The sequence below is a fragment of the Herpailurus yagouaroundi genome, unplaced genomic scaffold, assembly GCF_014898765.1.
Source record: "Herpailurus yagouaroundi ecotype Mexico unplaced genomic scaffold, PumYag 29, whole genome shotgun sequence".
Lineage (NCBI taxonomy): Eukaryota > Metazoa > Chordata > Mammalia > Carnivora > Felidae > Herpailurus > Herpailurus yagouaroundi.
Genome location: NW_024412377.1, coordinates 40,569,694 through 40,589,129, shown reverse-complemented (window position 1 = coordinate 40,589,129; position 19,436 = coordinate 40,569,694). Strand labels below are relative to the sequence as shown.

Sequence of the window (19,436 nt, the reverse complement as noted above, 5' to 3'; positions counted from 1 at the left end):
CTGGGGAATAGAAGTACATCATTATGAAATTGTTTCTTGGGCTAACAGACATAGGTAGTTGCGTCTGGAATACGCTATGAACTGAGTAAGATTTTATTATGAAAAGAGAACATAGGCAAGTATTAAATTCTGAGATTAAATAAGAAGGGGCTGACCATACGGAGCAATGTGAGTACATTCTTCCCAGAAAATAAATAGCCAGTAGAATGGTAACATAGAAGGAAATAAACTTGTGAGAAGGTAACACATGAAACAGTGTATGTTCTTCAAACGTATTTTTAGGATAGGAAAAAGTTATTATTGAAAGCAAGGCAACATATTTCAACCATTCCCCATTACTATGCTCCCAAACAGGCAAGGGTAAGCCAGCTGCGCTCCAGGACAGGGGCTGAGTCTAACACAGTTGTTTCTCTCCCTCAGGGAGTGCTGTGGAAGGAGGCAGGAAGGAACACAGAGAAGCCTCCTCCCCAAAAGGCTTACAGGTTAAGAATGAACTTTCAATTGAGCACTCAATTATTAAATTAGCTGGGTGAAGTATTAGAATTTCTCCACAAAACGGAAAGTTCACTGAGGAACCAATAACCCTAAGGCTTGATTGCAAAAGGGGGAGCAGGAACCCTGAGGACTTCCTTCTCCTCACTCCACCCCTGACAAGATACCCACTGGAGAAGTCAGTAGGGCTGAGTCTGAGGTGACAAGGGCAGAAGCGGTCCCCAAAGTTTGTGAGTGTGGGGGGGGGGGGGGGGAGCTGGCTTTGTTTTTATTGTTGTTGTTGAAGAGCTGAAAGGACCTTAGAAGAGTCTTCGGTACAATTTCTCTCAATCTTACCAGTAAGTGGCTAAGTGGTTTGTCCAAAGTACCACAGCTAGCTCATGACAAAGCATCCCCAACCCCTACCTGCCAGCCAGTCCTGCCACTTTGCATTTAACATTCCCCGCAGGGCCTCTGCTGCACTCCAGTGAAGAGGGTCCGTCCCTTTCCACACTGGGAGTGATAAAAGGAAAACTAAACCAGTATTTTTTCACTTTGCTTCGGGACCTGTTATTAACAAAATCTCCTGGACTTCTTTGGCATTGTTATCTGCCTCTGCACGTGCAAAATTCCCAACAGATTCATGCTTATACTTACTGCAATTGCCCAGGCTCAAAGAGAGGCACTCTGTCCCCTTCCCCATCGCCAAAGTTCTGCAGAACTCAGGTCCTAAATTCAATCCCACCCCTCTCTGACCATTTGCTTTGAATCTTACCAGCGTGAGCCATCTTGCACAGTTTTAAAGCACGCTCAGGCTGGAAAGAGCGAAGCATGAAACAACTACATCCTGGTTCATAATCCATATGTACTCAATTTCCAAGGGATTACATTATGCATGTTTCTAAAGAATGCAAAATAATTACAACTAAAGAACTTAATCATATGACAGGGCTCATTAATATTATAACTCTAAAGGACTCCAACTCAAACAAATTTCATTTTATAGATTAATTATGATCCAGGAAGTCAGCACTATTTTCAAAAGCATCATATTATTTACATAGCATTAAATTATTTCCATCAGCAAAAACTGCTTAAGAAGCAATTCTGTGTCATTTTGGGGTTTGTAAAAGAGCAGTGAAGGTCTGGTGTCATCCAGCCAATGAGCACGAATCAAGGGCCCACTGCAGGCTGAACTAAGCCACCAGCAAATGTAGTCAGTCATAGTACACTACACTGTATTATCTCCTTCTGATTTCCAGAGAGACATCACTTTCCTGGCAACTTCTGACCCAGCAAAGTGAGATGGGCATGTGGGGTAGGGAGCCTCTCAAACACTTCCTTGCTTCAGGCATTTTAACCTGGGAGAGCCCTCAACTCAGTGGTAGAAGTTGTGTGGCCTCCTTTCAGCTTCCCTCTCTGTGTCCCTCTCTTCCACCTCCTGGGCCCTTAGGAGCTTGCTGGCTGCCCCAGCTGCCCCCCACCTCCAGCTGGGGCCAGTGTCAGCACCTGAACTTTGCCTTCCTTTCCTCAACCAAATCTCTTACACTCAGGATGTTTTGTCCCTCCTAAGACCAATTATACAAAAGGCCTAGTCACTAAGCAACAGGGATCCAAAGGCTACATTTTCTCCCTTTTAAAAAAAACAACAGGAGGAGGAAAAAAGAAGCCAGCACTTTATTTAATTTTGAAATCATGAATGTGGCAAAAACATTAACTAGATTTTCTGTCTTCCCAGGGCCTTGCCCCAGAAAACCAAAGCCATGGTATGGGGGACAGAACAGGAGGCGGGCTGAAAGGCAACACAGCAAATTAGAAGTTGCCCAAGACTGGACTAGGCCTGTTTTTCTTCATTCCCTCCAACACATAAAACTTTGAAAGAAAATGCTAATTTGGTCAACGTGGCCAATTTGCTCTTATTCTCTCATCACTGGTCCCCACACCCTCTCATCCCTGCTAACTCCCCATTAGCTTCTGCCCCACCCCCTTCCTTCCTCCCTTTAGGTCTCCACCCACCCACTGGTTGATTACTCTCTCCCCTTTCTGCTCCAATATTTACTTTTTGGTATTTTTTTTAATAAAACATCTCAAAAAATAAAGGCCAATATGCACTTAACAGAGAGAGGAAGAATGGCTGTCCATCCAGGCAAAATAGTCTGTGAATCATACCACTGTGCAAATCTGTGCTCTGCACTTTGCATATCTCTTTTCCTTCTATTTAACCCCGAAAGAAAAGCAATTATCCCTCCCATTTTCAGAGGTGGAAAGTGAAATTCAGGAAAAGTAAATAACTTTACTGAAAGTATCGGGCTGCATGTGACCTGGGTCTGCCCAGCTTCTCAACTCAAGTAGTTAGTTCCCAACTGAGACTGCCCCACCCATGACCTCAAAGACCCTCAGAGGAGCCCCAACACAATGCACAAGGGTAGCTCAGCGACAGGCCCCTCAGAAGCCACATCTCAGGGATAAGCAACCCACGAACCATCTCCGGGTTCTCAAAACTCGATTCCTGAGTCAAATCATCCCCAGTGGGCTCCTGGTTTAGAGGACAATAATAACCTCCAGGGGGTGCCAATAGTAACACTGAACTTAATTCAGTGAAAGCAATTTTCTGAAGGGACTAAAGGTCCCTACAGCTGAGAACTATCAAAATCCAAAGGTAAAATTAATATAAAACTCACTTTCAATTCATAAATATAATAAATGGCAAAAAGAACTTTTGAGTAATTTTTAAAATGAGGCTTCGAAGAGAGACACAAGGGTAATGAACTGCAAAAAGAAAAAAAAAACTGGCTGCCAGATGATGTAAGAATCAATCATTTAAAGAATCTAGGCCTCTGAGTTTGGTCTGTTCCTGAGATAGTTTGTTCTAGGGAAAAGCCTTGTGTCATGCCGACGAAGAGGCCCTTTCAGCTCAGCTCCATGCAGCAGTCAGCAAACGTGGGAGGGAAGGAATATGGCAGGAGCAATGGGAGCACTCACTTGAGTGTACCTTACATCCGAGGACTGCTACTAAGCACATACCCCTGCCGTGCACCCTGCTCCAAAACTGAAGGGGGAACCACACGATTATACCTCTTGTGGCTTACTTGGCAGGACAGATGGCTCTTTGCGAGAAAATTTTATATAAAGCTTCTTGTGTTTCAGTTTATATAGAATATCAAATATATGACAAAGTTACCAGGGTTGTAGATTCAAGAGAACTCTGTAAACATGGTATGTTTTTACTTCAGAAGAGTCTGCATACAACAGTGAAAATGCTGACTTGCCTCTAGCCATGCAAATATAAACACTTTAAAATGTGAGAATAGGAAAAAAAAGCATGTATCATTTCTTTTTTTTTTTAAAGATTTTATACCCATAGAATCCTCACAGATAGAAAGGGCAGGCTTGATAATTATGAACATACAATAAAACTTTTTAAAACAACCAATTTTGTAAAACAAAATCCATATGATGGTTTAAATTCAGAGAACACAATCAATGCCTACGGGCTGCAGCTCATAATCCCTAATTTCCTAATTCTTTTGTTACCTGATACACATACAGGGATGTACAAATAGGGCAGCATTAGGTATGTTTGCAAGCTGCCAGCACTTTGGGTTTAGATGGCCTTTGACCTATGATAAAACATACCTGAAGCAGGGAGAGTGAACTCTGGAAGCTACCTTTAATAGTTGTGTTTTTTTTCTAGGAAGATAAAGGGAGACATAAGCTAAAATATCTAAGAGAAGCTGCTAAACAGACAAGCTGCTCCGCACAGGGCAGAACGGCGGTGAAATGGCATCAGCTCTTCACAGACACTGAGGAAGCGTGAGCCCCAAACCCAAAGCCAGGTCCTCGACCGGATGAGTGCCTCTGAGAGTGCCACAGTTAACACTGTACTTGGAAGAGTAATTTTAAAGAACTGATTTCTTGCTTTCAAGTATTCTTCCCAAATAACGTCTCGTTTTTAACTTTAGAATTCTAATTGTAAGCCACAGTGTTACAAACTGCCACTTAGCTATGGTGGCACTAACTGGTGAGCAAGCAGCACAGCATTCATCACCGTCCTTAGTGCCATCCACTGTGGCCACTATGTGTGAAACGGGGTCACTTATGTCAAGGGGTTTTAAGGTGGAGCCAGGAAGCCATTAAGGAGAAGGGCCTTCTGCACGTCCTCCCGCCCTCACTGGGTGGAGCCATGAACTTGCGAACTGGGCCAAAGGGCCTGCGTTCCAAGGACTCAGCCCAAACACCTGTGGCATGCTCCAGTGAGGCTCTGCTGGGTGACAGCCTTAGCAACCAATTATATTCAACCCAGATTTAGTTTTCTGCCACCAACACCAATAGAAATTCTTTGTAAGCCACATTTATAAGCACTCCTTTTTGATTTAAAAACCCTTGATTTTGTTCTCTGGGAGGCACTGTTTGGGTTGCTGCCCAAATCTGTGTTCATGGAACTGTAATTCTGGGACCCCAAACAAATACTTTTGTTTTTATTTTCAGCTCAGCCTCTTTCTTCAGCTGACATCTAGCAGTTCACATCGCTTTACGATCACTGAGCTTTGGGGACAATTCCTAAATCAGCTGTTTCAAACTTAAAAACACCTCTGACCCTGGAGTTTTCCTGCTTCCTCATGCTGGCAGGGATCAGGTTTCCAGGGGTGGCAAGTCTTCACTTGGTCTGTATCTGGGCTCCCTTGAACTAGACCATAAATAACCATCTGAAGACAAAACAAAGCACTCAGAAATACATCATTTTTAAAAAGACCTGAAACACAAGTCATAAAACATGAAAACTTACAGAGGACCCATGCTGACACCCATGTATTTAAAGATATCTCACTGCAGACAACAGGTAGCTTTTGTGATTTTCACAAATGTCAATATACCTATATACAATAAAGGCCCAGAAAATAGGATTTAAGACTCCCTTCAGCCCTGTTCCTTCTCTTTCCTTGTAATCCTGCTCATCTTCTTCACCTGCCTATTTCTCTTCCTGGCATCACTCCTTTCTGTCACCAAACTTAAAACGTGGAAGGTAAGAGTACATTCCTCAAGAAAGCCACTCCTCACCAAGTCTGGCCACTCTACTTGGCAGGTATCTCAAGCTCACCTGCTACTTTCCAAAACCACCCGCATGCCTGGTCTGCCTCGACTACTCCAACAGCCCTCTCATCTCCGCACTCAGCCAACAGGAGGATCTTCCGGACGGCCTGCCCTGGGGCCAGGCTGCACAGCGGTGAGGGACACTTCTAAGAGCTCACAGTTAAATTTTGTGGCTCATCTCCTGTCTGAAAAATGGGGATAATGAGGGTATTTACCTCAAGATCTCCTATGAGGTTTATATGGATACAATGAACGTAAACATGAAGCATAATGCCTGGCACATGATAAGCCCTCAAAATATGTTTTCTTTTTTTTTTTTTTAATTTTTTATCATGATTCAGACTTTACTTTTCAGTTTCAAACCTTTAGTGGCCGTTGCCTGTCTACAGAATATAAAATGTTCTAGCAGGCATGCTAGTTACTGCAGCATAAAGAACACTAGTTTTCAATCAAGGCAAAAAATGAACTCAAATTCTGGCCCTGCTATTAGCTGTGCAATCCTGAAATTCACTTAACTTTCCGGAGCCTTAGTTTTCAAAGGTCTCACATGGGGAGAACACCCCTTTGGGGAAGATAATAGCTGTACTGGGTTGAACAGTATCCCATCACCACCACCCAAATGCACATCCACCTACTGCCTGTGACCTTACCTGGAAATCGCCTTTGCACATATAATTAGTTTAGGTGAGGTCATCCTGGATTAGGGTAGGCCCTAAATCCAATGTGCCTAGTGTCCTTAAAAGGAGAGGAGACAAAGAGACAGGCACACAGGGAGAACATCAGGTAAAGATGGAGGTGGAAAGTGGAGTGGTGGGTACAAAGGCCAAAGAACAGCAACGATGGTGTAGGATTTCCCCCAGAGCCTTTACAGGGCACGTGGCCATGCCAACACCTTCGTTTGGAAGGTTGTCTTTTTAGCCATGTTACAGCAGCCCTAGGAATCTAATACAATAGCTAGGAATTCACGCATAGAAGTATTTGGCATGCAAAATGATGACTCCATGTTATACACGAGGAAACTGCAACCAGTTACACAGTGAAGCTGGTGGGAACTCCACTCCACCTGTTTGCAGGATGCATGCAGTCAGACCCGCTCCTACATGGAATTAGACACAGTGTATGTAACTGCCCAGAATACTGCTACTCACACAGTAAGTACTCAAAAGATGGTAGCAACTACTATTACTACTCATACCCCAGCTCCCTACCCTGCCTGACCTCCCAGTTAAGGGTAAACAAACATTTTCCTTAAGGGTCAGATAGTAAATATTTGAAGTTTTGTATGTCAAGGCAAAACCGAGGCTTTTATACCCATTAAAAATGGAAACATTTAGAAATGTAAACACCACCCTTAGCTGAAGTGCTGTAAACAGGGTACATGGGTAGGTTTGCCCACAGGCTGTAGTGCAGACCCCTGCTCCAAGTATCTCTGTTGGTAGCTCCAGTCCCTTGTCTGCAGGTCATTTTATACCCCTCCCTGTCCCTTACCCTCACTCCTGCAGGCACACAGCCCCTTCTCTCTCCTCCTCCCCAACCCCACACACATGGCCACTGTTGAGGATTTCATCGTGTTTTGCCTAAATCACTAAGAGCCTCCCATCTCACCTCACCCACATGCCACCCTTTACACCTGTCACTAGGACCTGTCCATCTAAAGTGCAGGCCTGAGCGTGTCAATACCCTATTTGATCTTTCCATGACTCTCCCCTCTATCCCCTCCAGCACGAGCTGTAAACCGAGTGGCACATTAAAATCCCACGGGGAGCTCTTTAAAGAACACCACCACTGTCTAGGCCACAGGTCCCTAACATTCTGATTCATTAGATCCAGGGTGGGGCAGCTGTAATCACTCAGGGCAGAATCTGAGAGGCAGCCAGGATCTAGTCCCTGATTTTTGTACATGATTGATTCCCTCTGCCCAGAATGCCTTCCTGCCTCTGACTGCTAGGCAAACTTCCAATTTATTTTCAAAAAACTTCTTACAGTGAGACTGGAAAAAGCCACCCGTGAACTCTATCCTCTCCCCATAGTGGATTACTCCATCCTCTGTCCTATTTCACACCATGGCACATGCCCACGACTGCACATGCGTCATACTGTATGGTGACAGCTACTCAACCTGTCAGCTGGCCTCACTGACCTGAGCACTGGGCATGCAGCGTATCAGCTATTATATGCTTATCCTAAAGCATGTCCAAGATCAAGAATGCACTTTCTGACTATTTTCCTCTGAAAGTCAAAATATGACCATCTACTGAAGCGTACGGCTGGCTCAGTCAGTTAACTTTCTGACTCTTTTTGATTTCCACTTAGGTCATTATCTCATGGTCATGAGATCAAGCCTCAAGTTGGGCTCTGTGCTGACAGTGTGGAGCCTGCTTGGGATTCTTTCTCTCCGCCCCTCCCCCACTCACATGCGTTCTCTCTCAAAAATAAACAAACGTTAAAAAATATATATCACCTTCATGGGCACTGAGGAGGGCCCTTGTTGGGATGAGCGCTGGGTGTTGTACGTAAGCGATGAACCATGGTAATCTACCCCCAAAACCAAGAGCATACTTTACACACTGTATGTTAGCCAATTTGACAATAAATTATATTTTAAACATACATGTATATATATTACATACATACATATATATATCCCACCATCTTTCAGAGGAAGAAACCAAATGCTACCCACCTAAGCTCCTAACACAGTTGACAATGATTCATCCTCGGGACTCCTGTGCACTCTTACGATAGGCACTAAGTTAAGTCGACCTCCTGTCTCCCAGTTCTCCACACACACATCCTATTTCCGTTATGGAACTGCACCTTCCATGAGGGCAGGCACCTACTGCTCAACATCTAAGCTCAGTGCTTTGTGAATCCAAGTCATTCAACAAGATGAATGTGTGCTCTAGATCTTGTGCTTGGAACTATGCATAAAAGGGACCCCGACAAATGTGTTAAAATGAAAGCTTACCAAAGAGGAAAAAGTGTATACATACAAGTTTAAACATCAAGAATCAATACAAAGTGAAATCATGAGGTACATAATATTAATTTTTCTGGCACATAAAATAAAGCATTTTAAAACTTCCTCTCTTCTCAATAAGTTTAGGAAAATTACTTCATAGATACTAAAGTTGAAGACTTTTTGTCTTCTTCATTTATTTATTTTTCAGAGAGAGAGAGAGAGAGAGAGAGAAAGAGTGAGCATGTGGGAGGGGCTGAGAGAGAGGGAGAGAGAATCCCAAGCAGGCTCTGTGCTGACACAGAGCTCGATCTCAGGACTGTGAGTTCATGACCTGAGCCAAAATCGAGTTGGATGCCCAACTGACTCAGCACCTCAGGCACCCTGGGTGCCTACTTTTTTAATTAAACAAGCATTTAATAAGCACTTATAATTATGCATGTAAGAAATAGTGGAGCTACATACTAGAGGAACATAAAAACATGACCCCAACACACTACCCCACAACTGAGTAATGTATAGTCTTTGGCATACCAGTTAGCATTCTCCCAGCCACGCCTCAGAAAGGACTGGGCTCCAAGTAGGAAACTCCAAGGAGGGAACTAGATTTAAGGCTTGCCTGTCCATGCATGTATTGGAGTGGGGAGATGTCAACAGAATGTAGGAGCCCATCAACCTAAAAGGGTTAAATTCTAGTCCTGATTCCCATCCTCACCCCTGTTCCACTCATAGCCTTCCTCATTTCAGTGGCTGGAAACTCCATTCTATTGTTGGTCAGACCAAAAACTGCAGTTACCCTTGATGATTCCTTTCGCTCTCACATGCCCCTTCGGATCCCTTAGGAAAACCTGTTGATTCTAATTTCAAATTATATCCAACATGGGATATATCTCCTCGCCATCTCCGTTGTCTGCACCCTGGTCCCCACGTCCATTGTCTCTCACCTGGATTACCGGAGTGGTTTCCTACTGGCTCTCTGCTCCTACCTTTGACACCCTACCTTCTCTCCATTCTACTGTCAACCAGCAACTGGAATAAGTCTGTTAACAGGTCCAGGTGGATGTCATTCCTTGGCTCAGAGTCCTGCAATGGCTCCTATCTCACTAGGGCTTTTACTCCAAGCCCTGACAGTGACGTACAAAGCCCTACTAATTGAACCTTGCAAGACTTCATTTCCTACCCAGATCCTCTTAGCTCCATCACCTGGCCTCCTACTGCCTGATGGCACATACCCACCCCAACACCTTTCCTCTAGCTGTACCCTTTGCTCTAGCTGTACCCTTTGCCTGAAAGGCTCTCCCCCCAGATACCTGTTTGGCTAACTCCCTCACCTCCTCCAGGCTTCCATTTAGACCTCACCTTCTCTTGGGATGAGCACTGGGTGTTGTATGGAAACCAATCTGACAATAAGTTTCATATTTTAAATAAATAAATAAATAAATAAATAAATAAATAAAAGCAAAAAAATAAAAAATAAACCTCACCTTCTCAGTGAGGCCTACTTTGATCATCCTTCTTCATTCATTCATCCTTTTTCATTTATACTTCCTTCTGCCTCCCCATGCGTACTTGCTCTGCTCCACTTTTATGTTTTCCCCTACCACATACATTATAATGTACTTACTGTGCTGGTTTTTCACTGTGTCTCCACCCTGCCAGAATCAGAATGTAAGCTCCACAAGGGTGGTGATCTTTGTTTTGGCCAGTGATGCAATGCTAGCATCTTTAAGAGTGCCTGAACTATGATGGGCACTTGCACATTGGTTGAATACAATCAGGTTTATCTCTGAGAGGATACTCTGAATAAATCTAAGGTGTTGGCTCCCCTCCCTAACTGCTGTCTCGCTACCTGGCAAATAACACATAAAATTTCCTTGTCAGGAGAGGAAAGTCCAATCACAGTGACAGATAAAAACTTCTACGGAAAGGAGTAGAAATGACAAATGAACTAACACTCATTCACGCTAAAGTTTAATCACGCTACAAAGACAAGACCAACGATACAAGACTGTTTCTACCTTTGGAGAGGAGATAGTATTTTGAACTCAAAGTGAAGTACACTTTACAGGAGGAAAAACCCACCACAATTTCTCTCTCTGGTGGCCCTACTAATTACATCCCTTGTTCTCCAGCTGTCCACCACACCTCAGCCTCCAAACACCTGGGAGCTCTCACCAGCAGGTAGGAGACCAGGTATTTATCACTTTCACATTCCCAGCACCTGGTAGGCTAAGCCCTCTCAATCTATGCTTGTTGATCTGAACTAGAAGTGCACAAATTTTCTTTCACATCAGCTGATAAAGAATTTTCATGCTCGCAGGTTACAAAGTAACATAAGCAGATAGAATGCTACTGAAACAATGCCTACATGCTCATCATATATTTTCTAAATATTTTCTTTTCAGTGTACGGATGTTACTTTTTTTTTAAGTCAATTAACAAGCAACACCTAGGAGATCATGAATCTCATATTGACAGGTGAGGGAACAGAAGCTCAGAAACGTCAAAGTGATTTGTGCAAGGACACAAGTAATTTAGAAGAAGGGAGTGGCTACTGATAGGAAACGATTTACACAAACTCTTTAATGTGAACCACAAACCACTGACTCCAAGTAACACTGGCCTTTATTTCTGTTACCATTTCTTCTAGTGTGCAATGCAGGACAGCCATGTTAAAATGCAATACTTAACTGCTATACCAATGACTTTTTATAGTTTTTATATTTTTGCCTGCAATTCTGGGGGCAGGAGGCTACCAGAGGGAAGAGAAGATTACTGGAACTATCTTTTAATTTTTTTTTTCAACGTTTATTTATTTTTGGGACATAGAGAGACAGAGCATGAACGGGGAAAGGGCAGAGAGAGAGGGAGACACAGAATCGGAAACAGGCTCCAGGCTCTGAGCCATCAGCCCAGAGCCTGACGCGGGGCTCGACTCACAGACTGCGAGATCGTGACCTGGCTGAAGTCGGACGCTTAACCGACTGCGCCACCCAGGCGCCCCTGGAACTATCTTTTAAAGAAGAGTGTTTCCCATTTGAAAAGTCCTTTCTATTTTTCAAATTAAGCATTTAGTAATAAGTACTGAGAACCATAACATTTAATCCTTATGACCTTAGGAGGGAGCGTTCCCAGTTTACCAATGAGAAAACTGAGACATAGAGGTTAAAATCATTGTCCAAAGCTCCCCTCACATCCACACACTAGCCCCCCAGATTCCATACTGGCCCACAGTGAGGAGACTCCGAACATGGGCTCTTGCCTTGACATGGGCACCCTTTGTTTGTGGGGCTAACTAAGCTCCCCTGACAGACTCGGGCCAGCCCCGTCTCTTCTGCATTGCCTTGGAGGGCTCTCAGTAACCTGGCACATTACCTCTCTGCCACCAAAGAACGCAGTGAGGATCTAAGTCCCATCTGTCCTTCCTGCAGATGTGACTCTAGTCTGTGCTCTATAAATAGTGACAAATGGTACAGGTCCTTGAAGTACAGTCTCTCTAAACAAGAGCTAAGCATTACTGTGCCATTTTATTTGTGACAATCATTTAGTTGGTGGTATCACAAAGTTTCAGAAATAGATGGCAAATTAAATCTAACTTGGTATTAAACTTTGGTTTTAAAATGCTTTGGGACAATATGGCAGGAAATTTTTATTCAGCCTGAAGAAAAAGATCATCATTTAAAAGAAGTGTCATGTTCATAAAGGAATTGACACCTTCTCCCAGAACTTCTTCCTAGTTTGGGTTCTGATCTTCATGTCTGGAAATCCTAAGATGACCAGACAGGAAACTGTGCGGATGACATTTCCTAATTAAGAGGGAAGTCCAACGAACTCCAAGAGTTATCCGAGGAACATGAGTGGGAGTGCAGGTTCCTGCCTCCTTTTGATTCTGCCGTCATCAGCCTAACAGACTGGGATTCCCCAGTGTAATTTCGAGGATTCATGCCTCAAAAAGAAGTCTGAGAAACCAATGACAGGGTGATCTGAGCAGTATCCCTACCTGGATACTGACCAAGATGACCAAGACCATCTGTGGCCAGTCACATTGTCATTTTAACCAAAGAACTCAGGCATCTATTTCAAAAGCCCCAAAGGTAACCAACCTCATTTTTATTAAGAAAATACAGACAGGGACAAAGGTTATGGCTAGAACTGAAGTCTCCTTGAAAAATAGCTGGAGGTGTAAGTAGGGGAGAGGAGAAATGGGTTCAATTAAGACGGGGCTAAAACAAAACAAACAAAAAAAAATGAATGACCTCAATTTCCAGCCCAGAAGTTTCAAAACAAGGATGCATTTGTAAACAGCCCGCGTATTAGACCTTTTCTCTATATTCCTGGCACCACCCTCTCAGTTCTATTTTTAGCCACAGGAGAATGGGGAGCAGACAGGGAAGGGCTAACTGTGGCCCAGCCTTACCTTGGGTGCCCTGCCAGGACTCTAGCTATCTTTAATTAATGTCTGAGGGACATAAGACGGACCCTACGCGTGGTGAAAGGAAGCACAATGGTGAAACTCTACCTCACAAGACTGATAAGGCCCACTACTGGTGTACCATTCCTGAGGTCCTGGGGCTATTTTTTGTTGAAAAGAAGGCGCCATCTGGAACGTTTACAGAGAGCAATGTGGACCCTGCATATTTAATTTGAGAGTACAGAAAACAGGACTGCCTGCCTGTTTGTTACCTAGCTCAGCCACCCTCCTTCGCAGACTCACACGACATTTTACCAACAAGTCACTTTTACGTGACATATCTCTTCTCAGGAATCAAGAAATTTCTCTTCAAGTGCTTCCCTCCCAGTACCTAGTCCATATTCATAAATAAAGATGAAGCCCACACTTTTCACCACACTTTCCCTTTCACAGTATTCCCCAGGAGATAAGCCTAAAGCTTTTAAACCACAGCAACTCACTGCCATCCAGAGTAAGCTTTATTAAACATTAGGGATTAATCATATCTTTGGAAACAGAACAGAATAAGCTAAGAAACTGACAGTGAAGAGATTCTCTGTACCACCCAACTCACCAACATCAGCATTATAAAAGCATACTATGGCAGGGAGGATAAAGAGGAGATAAAACGCTACCATTTCAAAAAAAGAAAATCAGACCACAGGGTTACAAAGCTGGGCAGTGACAGACATGTGACTAGACAGGAATCAATGAGCGGCCTATGAACAAAGAATTTAAGGGACTCCTGTTAAGACAGAGCAAAATATGAGCAACATTCAAGCATATTCTGAATTCCCATCTACTGTACTTCAGACTATAGCAAACTGCCTTCTTCCTATGCTTGCCTCCATTAACCAAAATTGTCTGTTTACCTAAGACTCCGTTAGTTGATGAAAAAACATTAGAATTCTAGAATTCTCTTTTAGCTAAAGAAACCATATGGCTTTCTTCGCTTTTGCAGGAAGTGCTTACACTAAAACCATTATTAAGTTTAAGCAGTGGTTTCAGTACTAAGTATAGTCAGAAAAATGCCAGTCCACCACATTTAAGAGTATCTGAGTTTTCCACCCTCGTTCTGGAGCTGGTTCCTCCCTAGTCTCAGACATCCACTCTGATACCAGTTATATTTTCTGAATGGGAGATGAAGGCAGGATGCAGAGCAGATGAACATCCTCACACCACAGAAATATTACTCACTGACTGAGTGCCTGGGAAGTTCTGTAGAGAGGGGTCTAGCAGGGCCTGCTTCCCCTCCCAGTTTTTATTACTTAACATGGAAAGGACGGGATGCCAAGTAAAAAGAAAACTATCTGAAGAGTATGTGCAAAGATCATCAGCTTACTGGAGAAATTTGAAAGGACTCACAGTTAAACCACGGCCCACTGTTTAGCACAACACTGTCTAACAGAACCTTCAGCAGTGATGAAAATGGCCTGTTCTGTATCTGTTGTCTAATGTGCAGGCCACTAGCTACAAAGCACATGAACCAGAGCTAGTGTGATTAAGGAACTGAATTATACTATTTTATTTTATTTTAATTAAATCTAAATAGCCATATGTGCCTCACAGACCCAGCATCGAATACCACAGGTTTGGAACACTGGAAAAGCTGACCACAGCAGTCTCCTGGATAAGAAAAAAGCCCAGAGGAGACTAATGTTCCTGTCCTTTCCCCCCAGGAATTAAGGGGGGAAAAAAACTTAACTCCCCTTCTTAACTGTGTTAGTAATTAAAAAAGCACTTTCTAATCATTTCTGTCTCATCTGAATGTGGACCTAATATGATTTAGAACGTGTAAAACGTAGAAGAACTGAAACTGCTTTTCTCTTCCTGTACACAATGAGGGCTTAAGTGTTGAAATAATTATTTTGAATTTTTAAGTTTCTCCCTAGGTTGAACTATGAACTTTGAACCACATACTTAAAACAAAAGACTGTTTAAACTGCTTAAAGATTTTTATCATTTTTTTTCTTCTTTTGGTTCTCCTCTCAAAAGTTACAGTAAAATCTTTGATGTGATTATACTCTGAGACCTTAGAGGGGGAAAAAAGAAAACCAACCTGTAAACAAAGTCCCCAAGTGCTCAGACTAAAAAAGACTCATTCCAACAGCAACTGTGTAGTTAGGGGAGGGGGGGGGAAGGGGAGGGTTAAGCTGCTTTTTACAGCCACAAGTTCTGAACATCCAGAACATGTTCAAAAAGCTTTAACATGACTTAAGAAATCTGTCTCATCTGTATTCCTAAAAATTGCCAACACTAGCATCCTTGATACACAAGCATCCTTGATAAAAACTGGTCGTAAGCAAATGCTTTTTAGCCTCCTGCATCGCACACTATAGCTTTAAATAGCAGTACATTCTAAAGACCTGCCACCTAGGGACACACATTCCCTGTACGTTACACACGAAGGCTACAGCAGAAACAAACTATACTTACTAATATTAACTGATTTTCTTTCTGAACTTCCTAAGGATTATGTTTAGTGCCCTTGAATCTGTTTAGACAACATAAAATGGTACTGGTTTTAATGAAAAAAGTTTCTCAAATCCCCAGAAGTAGATTACAATTTTAATTCTAGGATTTGAAAAAAGTAAACTATAGTTTGATAAACTACAAAAACTACTGCTGTAAACTCATAACAGACCTCAGAACAAATACCATACCTTTTCTAATAGTTTCAACAGCAGGGCATTTGACAAGGCTGTGTGTGGTCTGAAGGACAGTAAAGCCAGTGAGTAAACCTATGCCACCCTGTAGCAGCCAGTCACCTGCGTCCGCCTGCAGATGACTGTACCTGCCTCCACCCTTTCAACTATTTACCAACAATTTGCATAAACTCACAAAATATGTAAAAAAGGCAGCATGGGTCCAGGTTGATATAACACAATGGTATTTAAATATAAGGTCTTGCACAAAAGGCTCAAAGAGTCAGTCCCACCAGCACCAGCCAGAAAGTCAAGGATTCACAGCAATTTACACACAAAAAAAGGCATAAGGAATATAGATGCAGGTTCAATATGGTTGTTCAAATAGCTACCTCAATCTTAGATTGCATTTACAAAATGTAAATTGCCAAGAAAGTTACTATTCTCTACCAAAATCAGTACTGCAGATGTTTCAGAATACTGCATTTTAGCAGGACCAAGGACAAATTCAAGGATTTGGAAGGATCCCCTCCTTGGTGGGTGAGAAGACTAGTCACACACTTGGAAGGTGGCGGGGGGGAAGAACAGCACAGGGAAGGGAAGGAAGCAAGACTTCTGTCTCCAAAAGTGTAAAAGGCCAATATGTTGAGGAATAGAACAACTTTCTGTGGGTCTAGGGAACACAAAGACAAACAAGAGAGGCAAATTGTAGTTCAATGTAAGGAAGAATATGTCAAAGATCAGGGCTGTTCCTAATTGGACTGGTGCACCTAGAAAGGCGGTAAGGACCTCCTTACTGAAGGCCAGACCTCACGACCCAAGGAGGTTTCCAACATCACAGGAAGTCAGATTAGGTAACTCCCTCCCCGCCACAAATGCCACACTGAACAGAAGATATTTACCGGCAAGACCACCTCCCTAACTCCAACACCTCCCCATTCTCTCACTCCAAGCTTGACGGTTCTAATTTATTTTCTAAGAAAATAATCTGCAAAGGTTAGTGCTTTAACAAAAATTAGGGACACTAACAATAATGAAACAAGCTCTGAGAGTTGGGCAGCTAACTCACTGGGAAACCAGGAACACCGCCCTCAGACGTGATACTCAGATGCTGTGCATTCTTTGTAGTTTCCCTACATCGTTTTCCTAGATAATACTCTTTTACCTTTAGTCGGTTAATAGACTCCGAATTCAAAATGACTGAGCTTAAAGAGATTTTCGTAAAACTTCCTGAAATTAGGGGCACCTGGGTGGCTCAGTAGGTTAAGTGTCCGACTATGGCTCAGGTCATGATCTCATGGTTTTGTGGGTTCGAGCCCCACATCGGGCTCTGTGTTGACAGCTCAGAGCCTGGAGCCTGCTTCGGATTCTGTGTCTCTGGCTCTGGGCTCTCTCTGCCCCTCCCCCACTCACACTCTGGCTCTCAAAAATGACTAAGTGTTAAAGGGAAAAAACTTCCTGAAATTAGAGTGAGCCTTTTTTTTAAACCTCATTCTACAAAGGTTGCAAGAAGCCTAGGCAAGACATTCTTAAACTGCCCCAGCTAGAACCCTCAGAGAATTGATTATAATTCCTCTACCCAACTAGGGATTGAGAGGTGTGGAAGGAAGATACAGGGCTTACTTTATTTGCAGATATCCGTTCTTCCCCCATTATCTCCATGCTTCCTGAAACCCATCACTAAGTAAGTGACCCTGCAGTGTTCAAATGGATGCCTAACATGGTTTGGGTCCTCTTCTAATTCTACCCTAGGTACAAGATTACAGATCCCAGAAGCTCATTACCCAACCATTCAACTCGAAAATGATAGCACTGTCATAAAAAGTACTCTCAGAACTTTCTCTGAAGAGTACCCACTCCCTGTCTGGAATTTCTTTAAGGAGGCAGCTACCTGCCCACAATCCATCATACACTCAGAAAAACAGGCCAGCTGTCCACATCTCTTCTTGATTCCCAACCCATAGAACACCAGTCTGAAACAGAGACTGGTGTTTCTGTCCAAATCAGAGGCCCTTTCAGCCTCAACAACACATTCCAGACCATCTGCTCTAACGGCCAGGCTTTACCTTTCTGAACGTGGATGATGTCGGGGAAGTTGGCCAGGTGCCCCTGATACAGCGCTAACAGGTCCATGACGGGGTCCAGGTCCTGCCTGGGCTGCTCGGCAAAGAGCTCGCCGATGGCGTCGTAGGCATCTCCGGTGAAGGCGATGGCCTGGTTCAGGCCGGCGGAGAAGGCCTGCTGGTCCAGCTCAAAGGCCTGGCTGAGGCCGCGGAAGGACTGGCCCACCTTCTGATACTCCTTCTTGAAGCCCGTCACCTGCTTGCGGGCAAACTCGTTGGCCGTGTGGTTGAGCTGCAGCGCGCTGTCGTCCATCTTCTTGGTGAAGCACTTGAAGCCATCAATCTTGCTCTCCACCTCCTGCAGGTCGAGGGCGGCGGCGGGGGGCGTGCTCAGGGTCAGGAAGAAGTTGGCGCCCACCATCTCATCCTTCTCGGCCTTCCTCTTGCCCTGTTTCCAGGCTTTCTCATCCGTGCTGCTGGGGCACGTCAGGAAGTGCTGGAAGACGTCGCACTGCGCCAGCACCGGGTGGCTGGCCATGTGGTTCATCCACCAGATCAGGCCCTTCCTGCGCTTGGAGATGAAGTCCTCCTCGAAGCGGCCCGTGGCCTGCTTCTCAGGCAGGTGGGGCACCGAGATGACAGGGAACTTCTCCGCCAGACGCGCGTACAGCCAGTCGAAGTGCTTGTAGCGCCGGTGCACCGGCACCTGCGTGTGCGTGGGCACCAGCTTGTAGGAGATGTAGCTCTTCATGCCCTTGAACTTGGTCTGTTTGGTGGGGTCGTCGATGGTGCATTGGAAGGGGTAAGGGTTCTCCTGCCACTCTGGGCCGTAGGGACCCAGCACCACGCACAGCTTGTCCCCGTCCTTCACGAAGCCCGATGCTTCGCCCAGCACGAAGGCCTCACCGCCCGACTTGACGAAGGTGGAAAAGCGGTTGAGATTGCGGCTTACAGTAGCTGAGCTCTTGGCCCCCGACGGGTGGTGCTGCGGAGGTGCCGGGCCGCCGCGGGAGCCCAGCGACAGGTCGGAGCGCGTAGACAGGCGGTAGCGGCCGGCCGCGCCGCCCGCGGACGACGAGCCGTCGAGGTCCGGGTACGCGCCGCTGCCCAGCGCGCCGGGCTCGTCGGCCACCGTGGAGCTGTCGTCCCACTCGTCGTCCCAGTCATCGTCGCTGCCCTGGCTGGCCTGGTAGCCGCCGCCGTAGAGCTGCTGAGGCGACGGCTGCAGGGCGCCCCCGCCGTACGGGAAGCCCGCAGCCGGCGGCTGGAAGGTGCTCGGCGGTGGCGCCTGCTGCGGTTGCAGCAGCGGCTGGAAGGCGTCGGGCGGCGGCTTGAAGGAGGCGGGCGGCGCGGCGGGCAGGGGCTCGAAGCCGCCGGGCGGCACGTTGGCGTAGCGAGCTGGAGCTCCAGGACCCCCGTCGCCCGCCGGGCCGGGCTCAGGGGCGCGGATCACCTGCACGTACGAGGCCGGGAAGAGGCCACGGTCGCCGCGGCTGTTGACCCCCTCGAGCCAGCCCTCGATGTCCTGTTCGCTGCACAGGCTCAGCACCTCGTGTTCCCGCAGCGAGATCTCGCCCGGGTTCTCCGACCTAAAGTCATACAGCGCCCGGGCGCGCAGCGCCATGGTCCCGGCGTCCCGGCGGGCGGCCGCCGACTCCCGGTGCCGCGAGCCCGGGGCCGGCCGAAGGGACCCGCGGTGTCGCCCGCGCCCCGGCGCGCGAAGTGGAGGCCAAAAGATAGCGCGCAGCTCCGCGCCC

The 19,436-nt window shown here is 45.4% G+C and overlaps 1 protein-coding gene across 2 annotated transcripts in view; it reads right to left on the bottom strand.

The window, feature by feature from the left end:
- SNX18 (sorting nexin 18) overlaps positions 1–19,430 on the bottom strand; it is a 29,796-nt gene extending 10,366 nt beyond the window's left edge. The window contains exons 1-2 of one of the 2 annotated variants that reach the window (XM_040496911.1): positions 17,683–19,430; positions 15,108–16,289 (exon numbers count right to left, since the gene is read on the bottom strand). In XM_040496911.1, the coding sequence (XP_040352845.1) occupies positions 16,072–16,289; positions 17,683–19,303 (1,839 nt within the window). In that variant the 5' untranslated portion in view covers positions 19,304–19,430 and the 3' untranslated portion in view covers positions 15,108–16,071. Of the gene's footprint in view, positions 1–15,107; positions 16,290–17,682 lie in introns of those variants that run through there. The other variant, XM_040496910.1, reaches the window with a different exon arrangement.
- Positions 19,431–19,436: the final 6 nt, after the last annotated feature.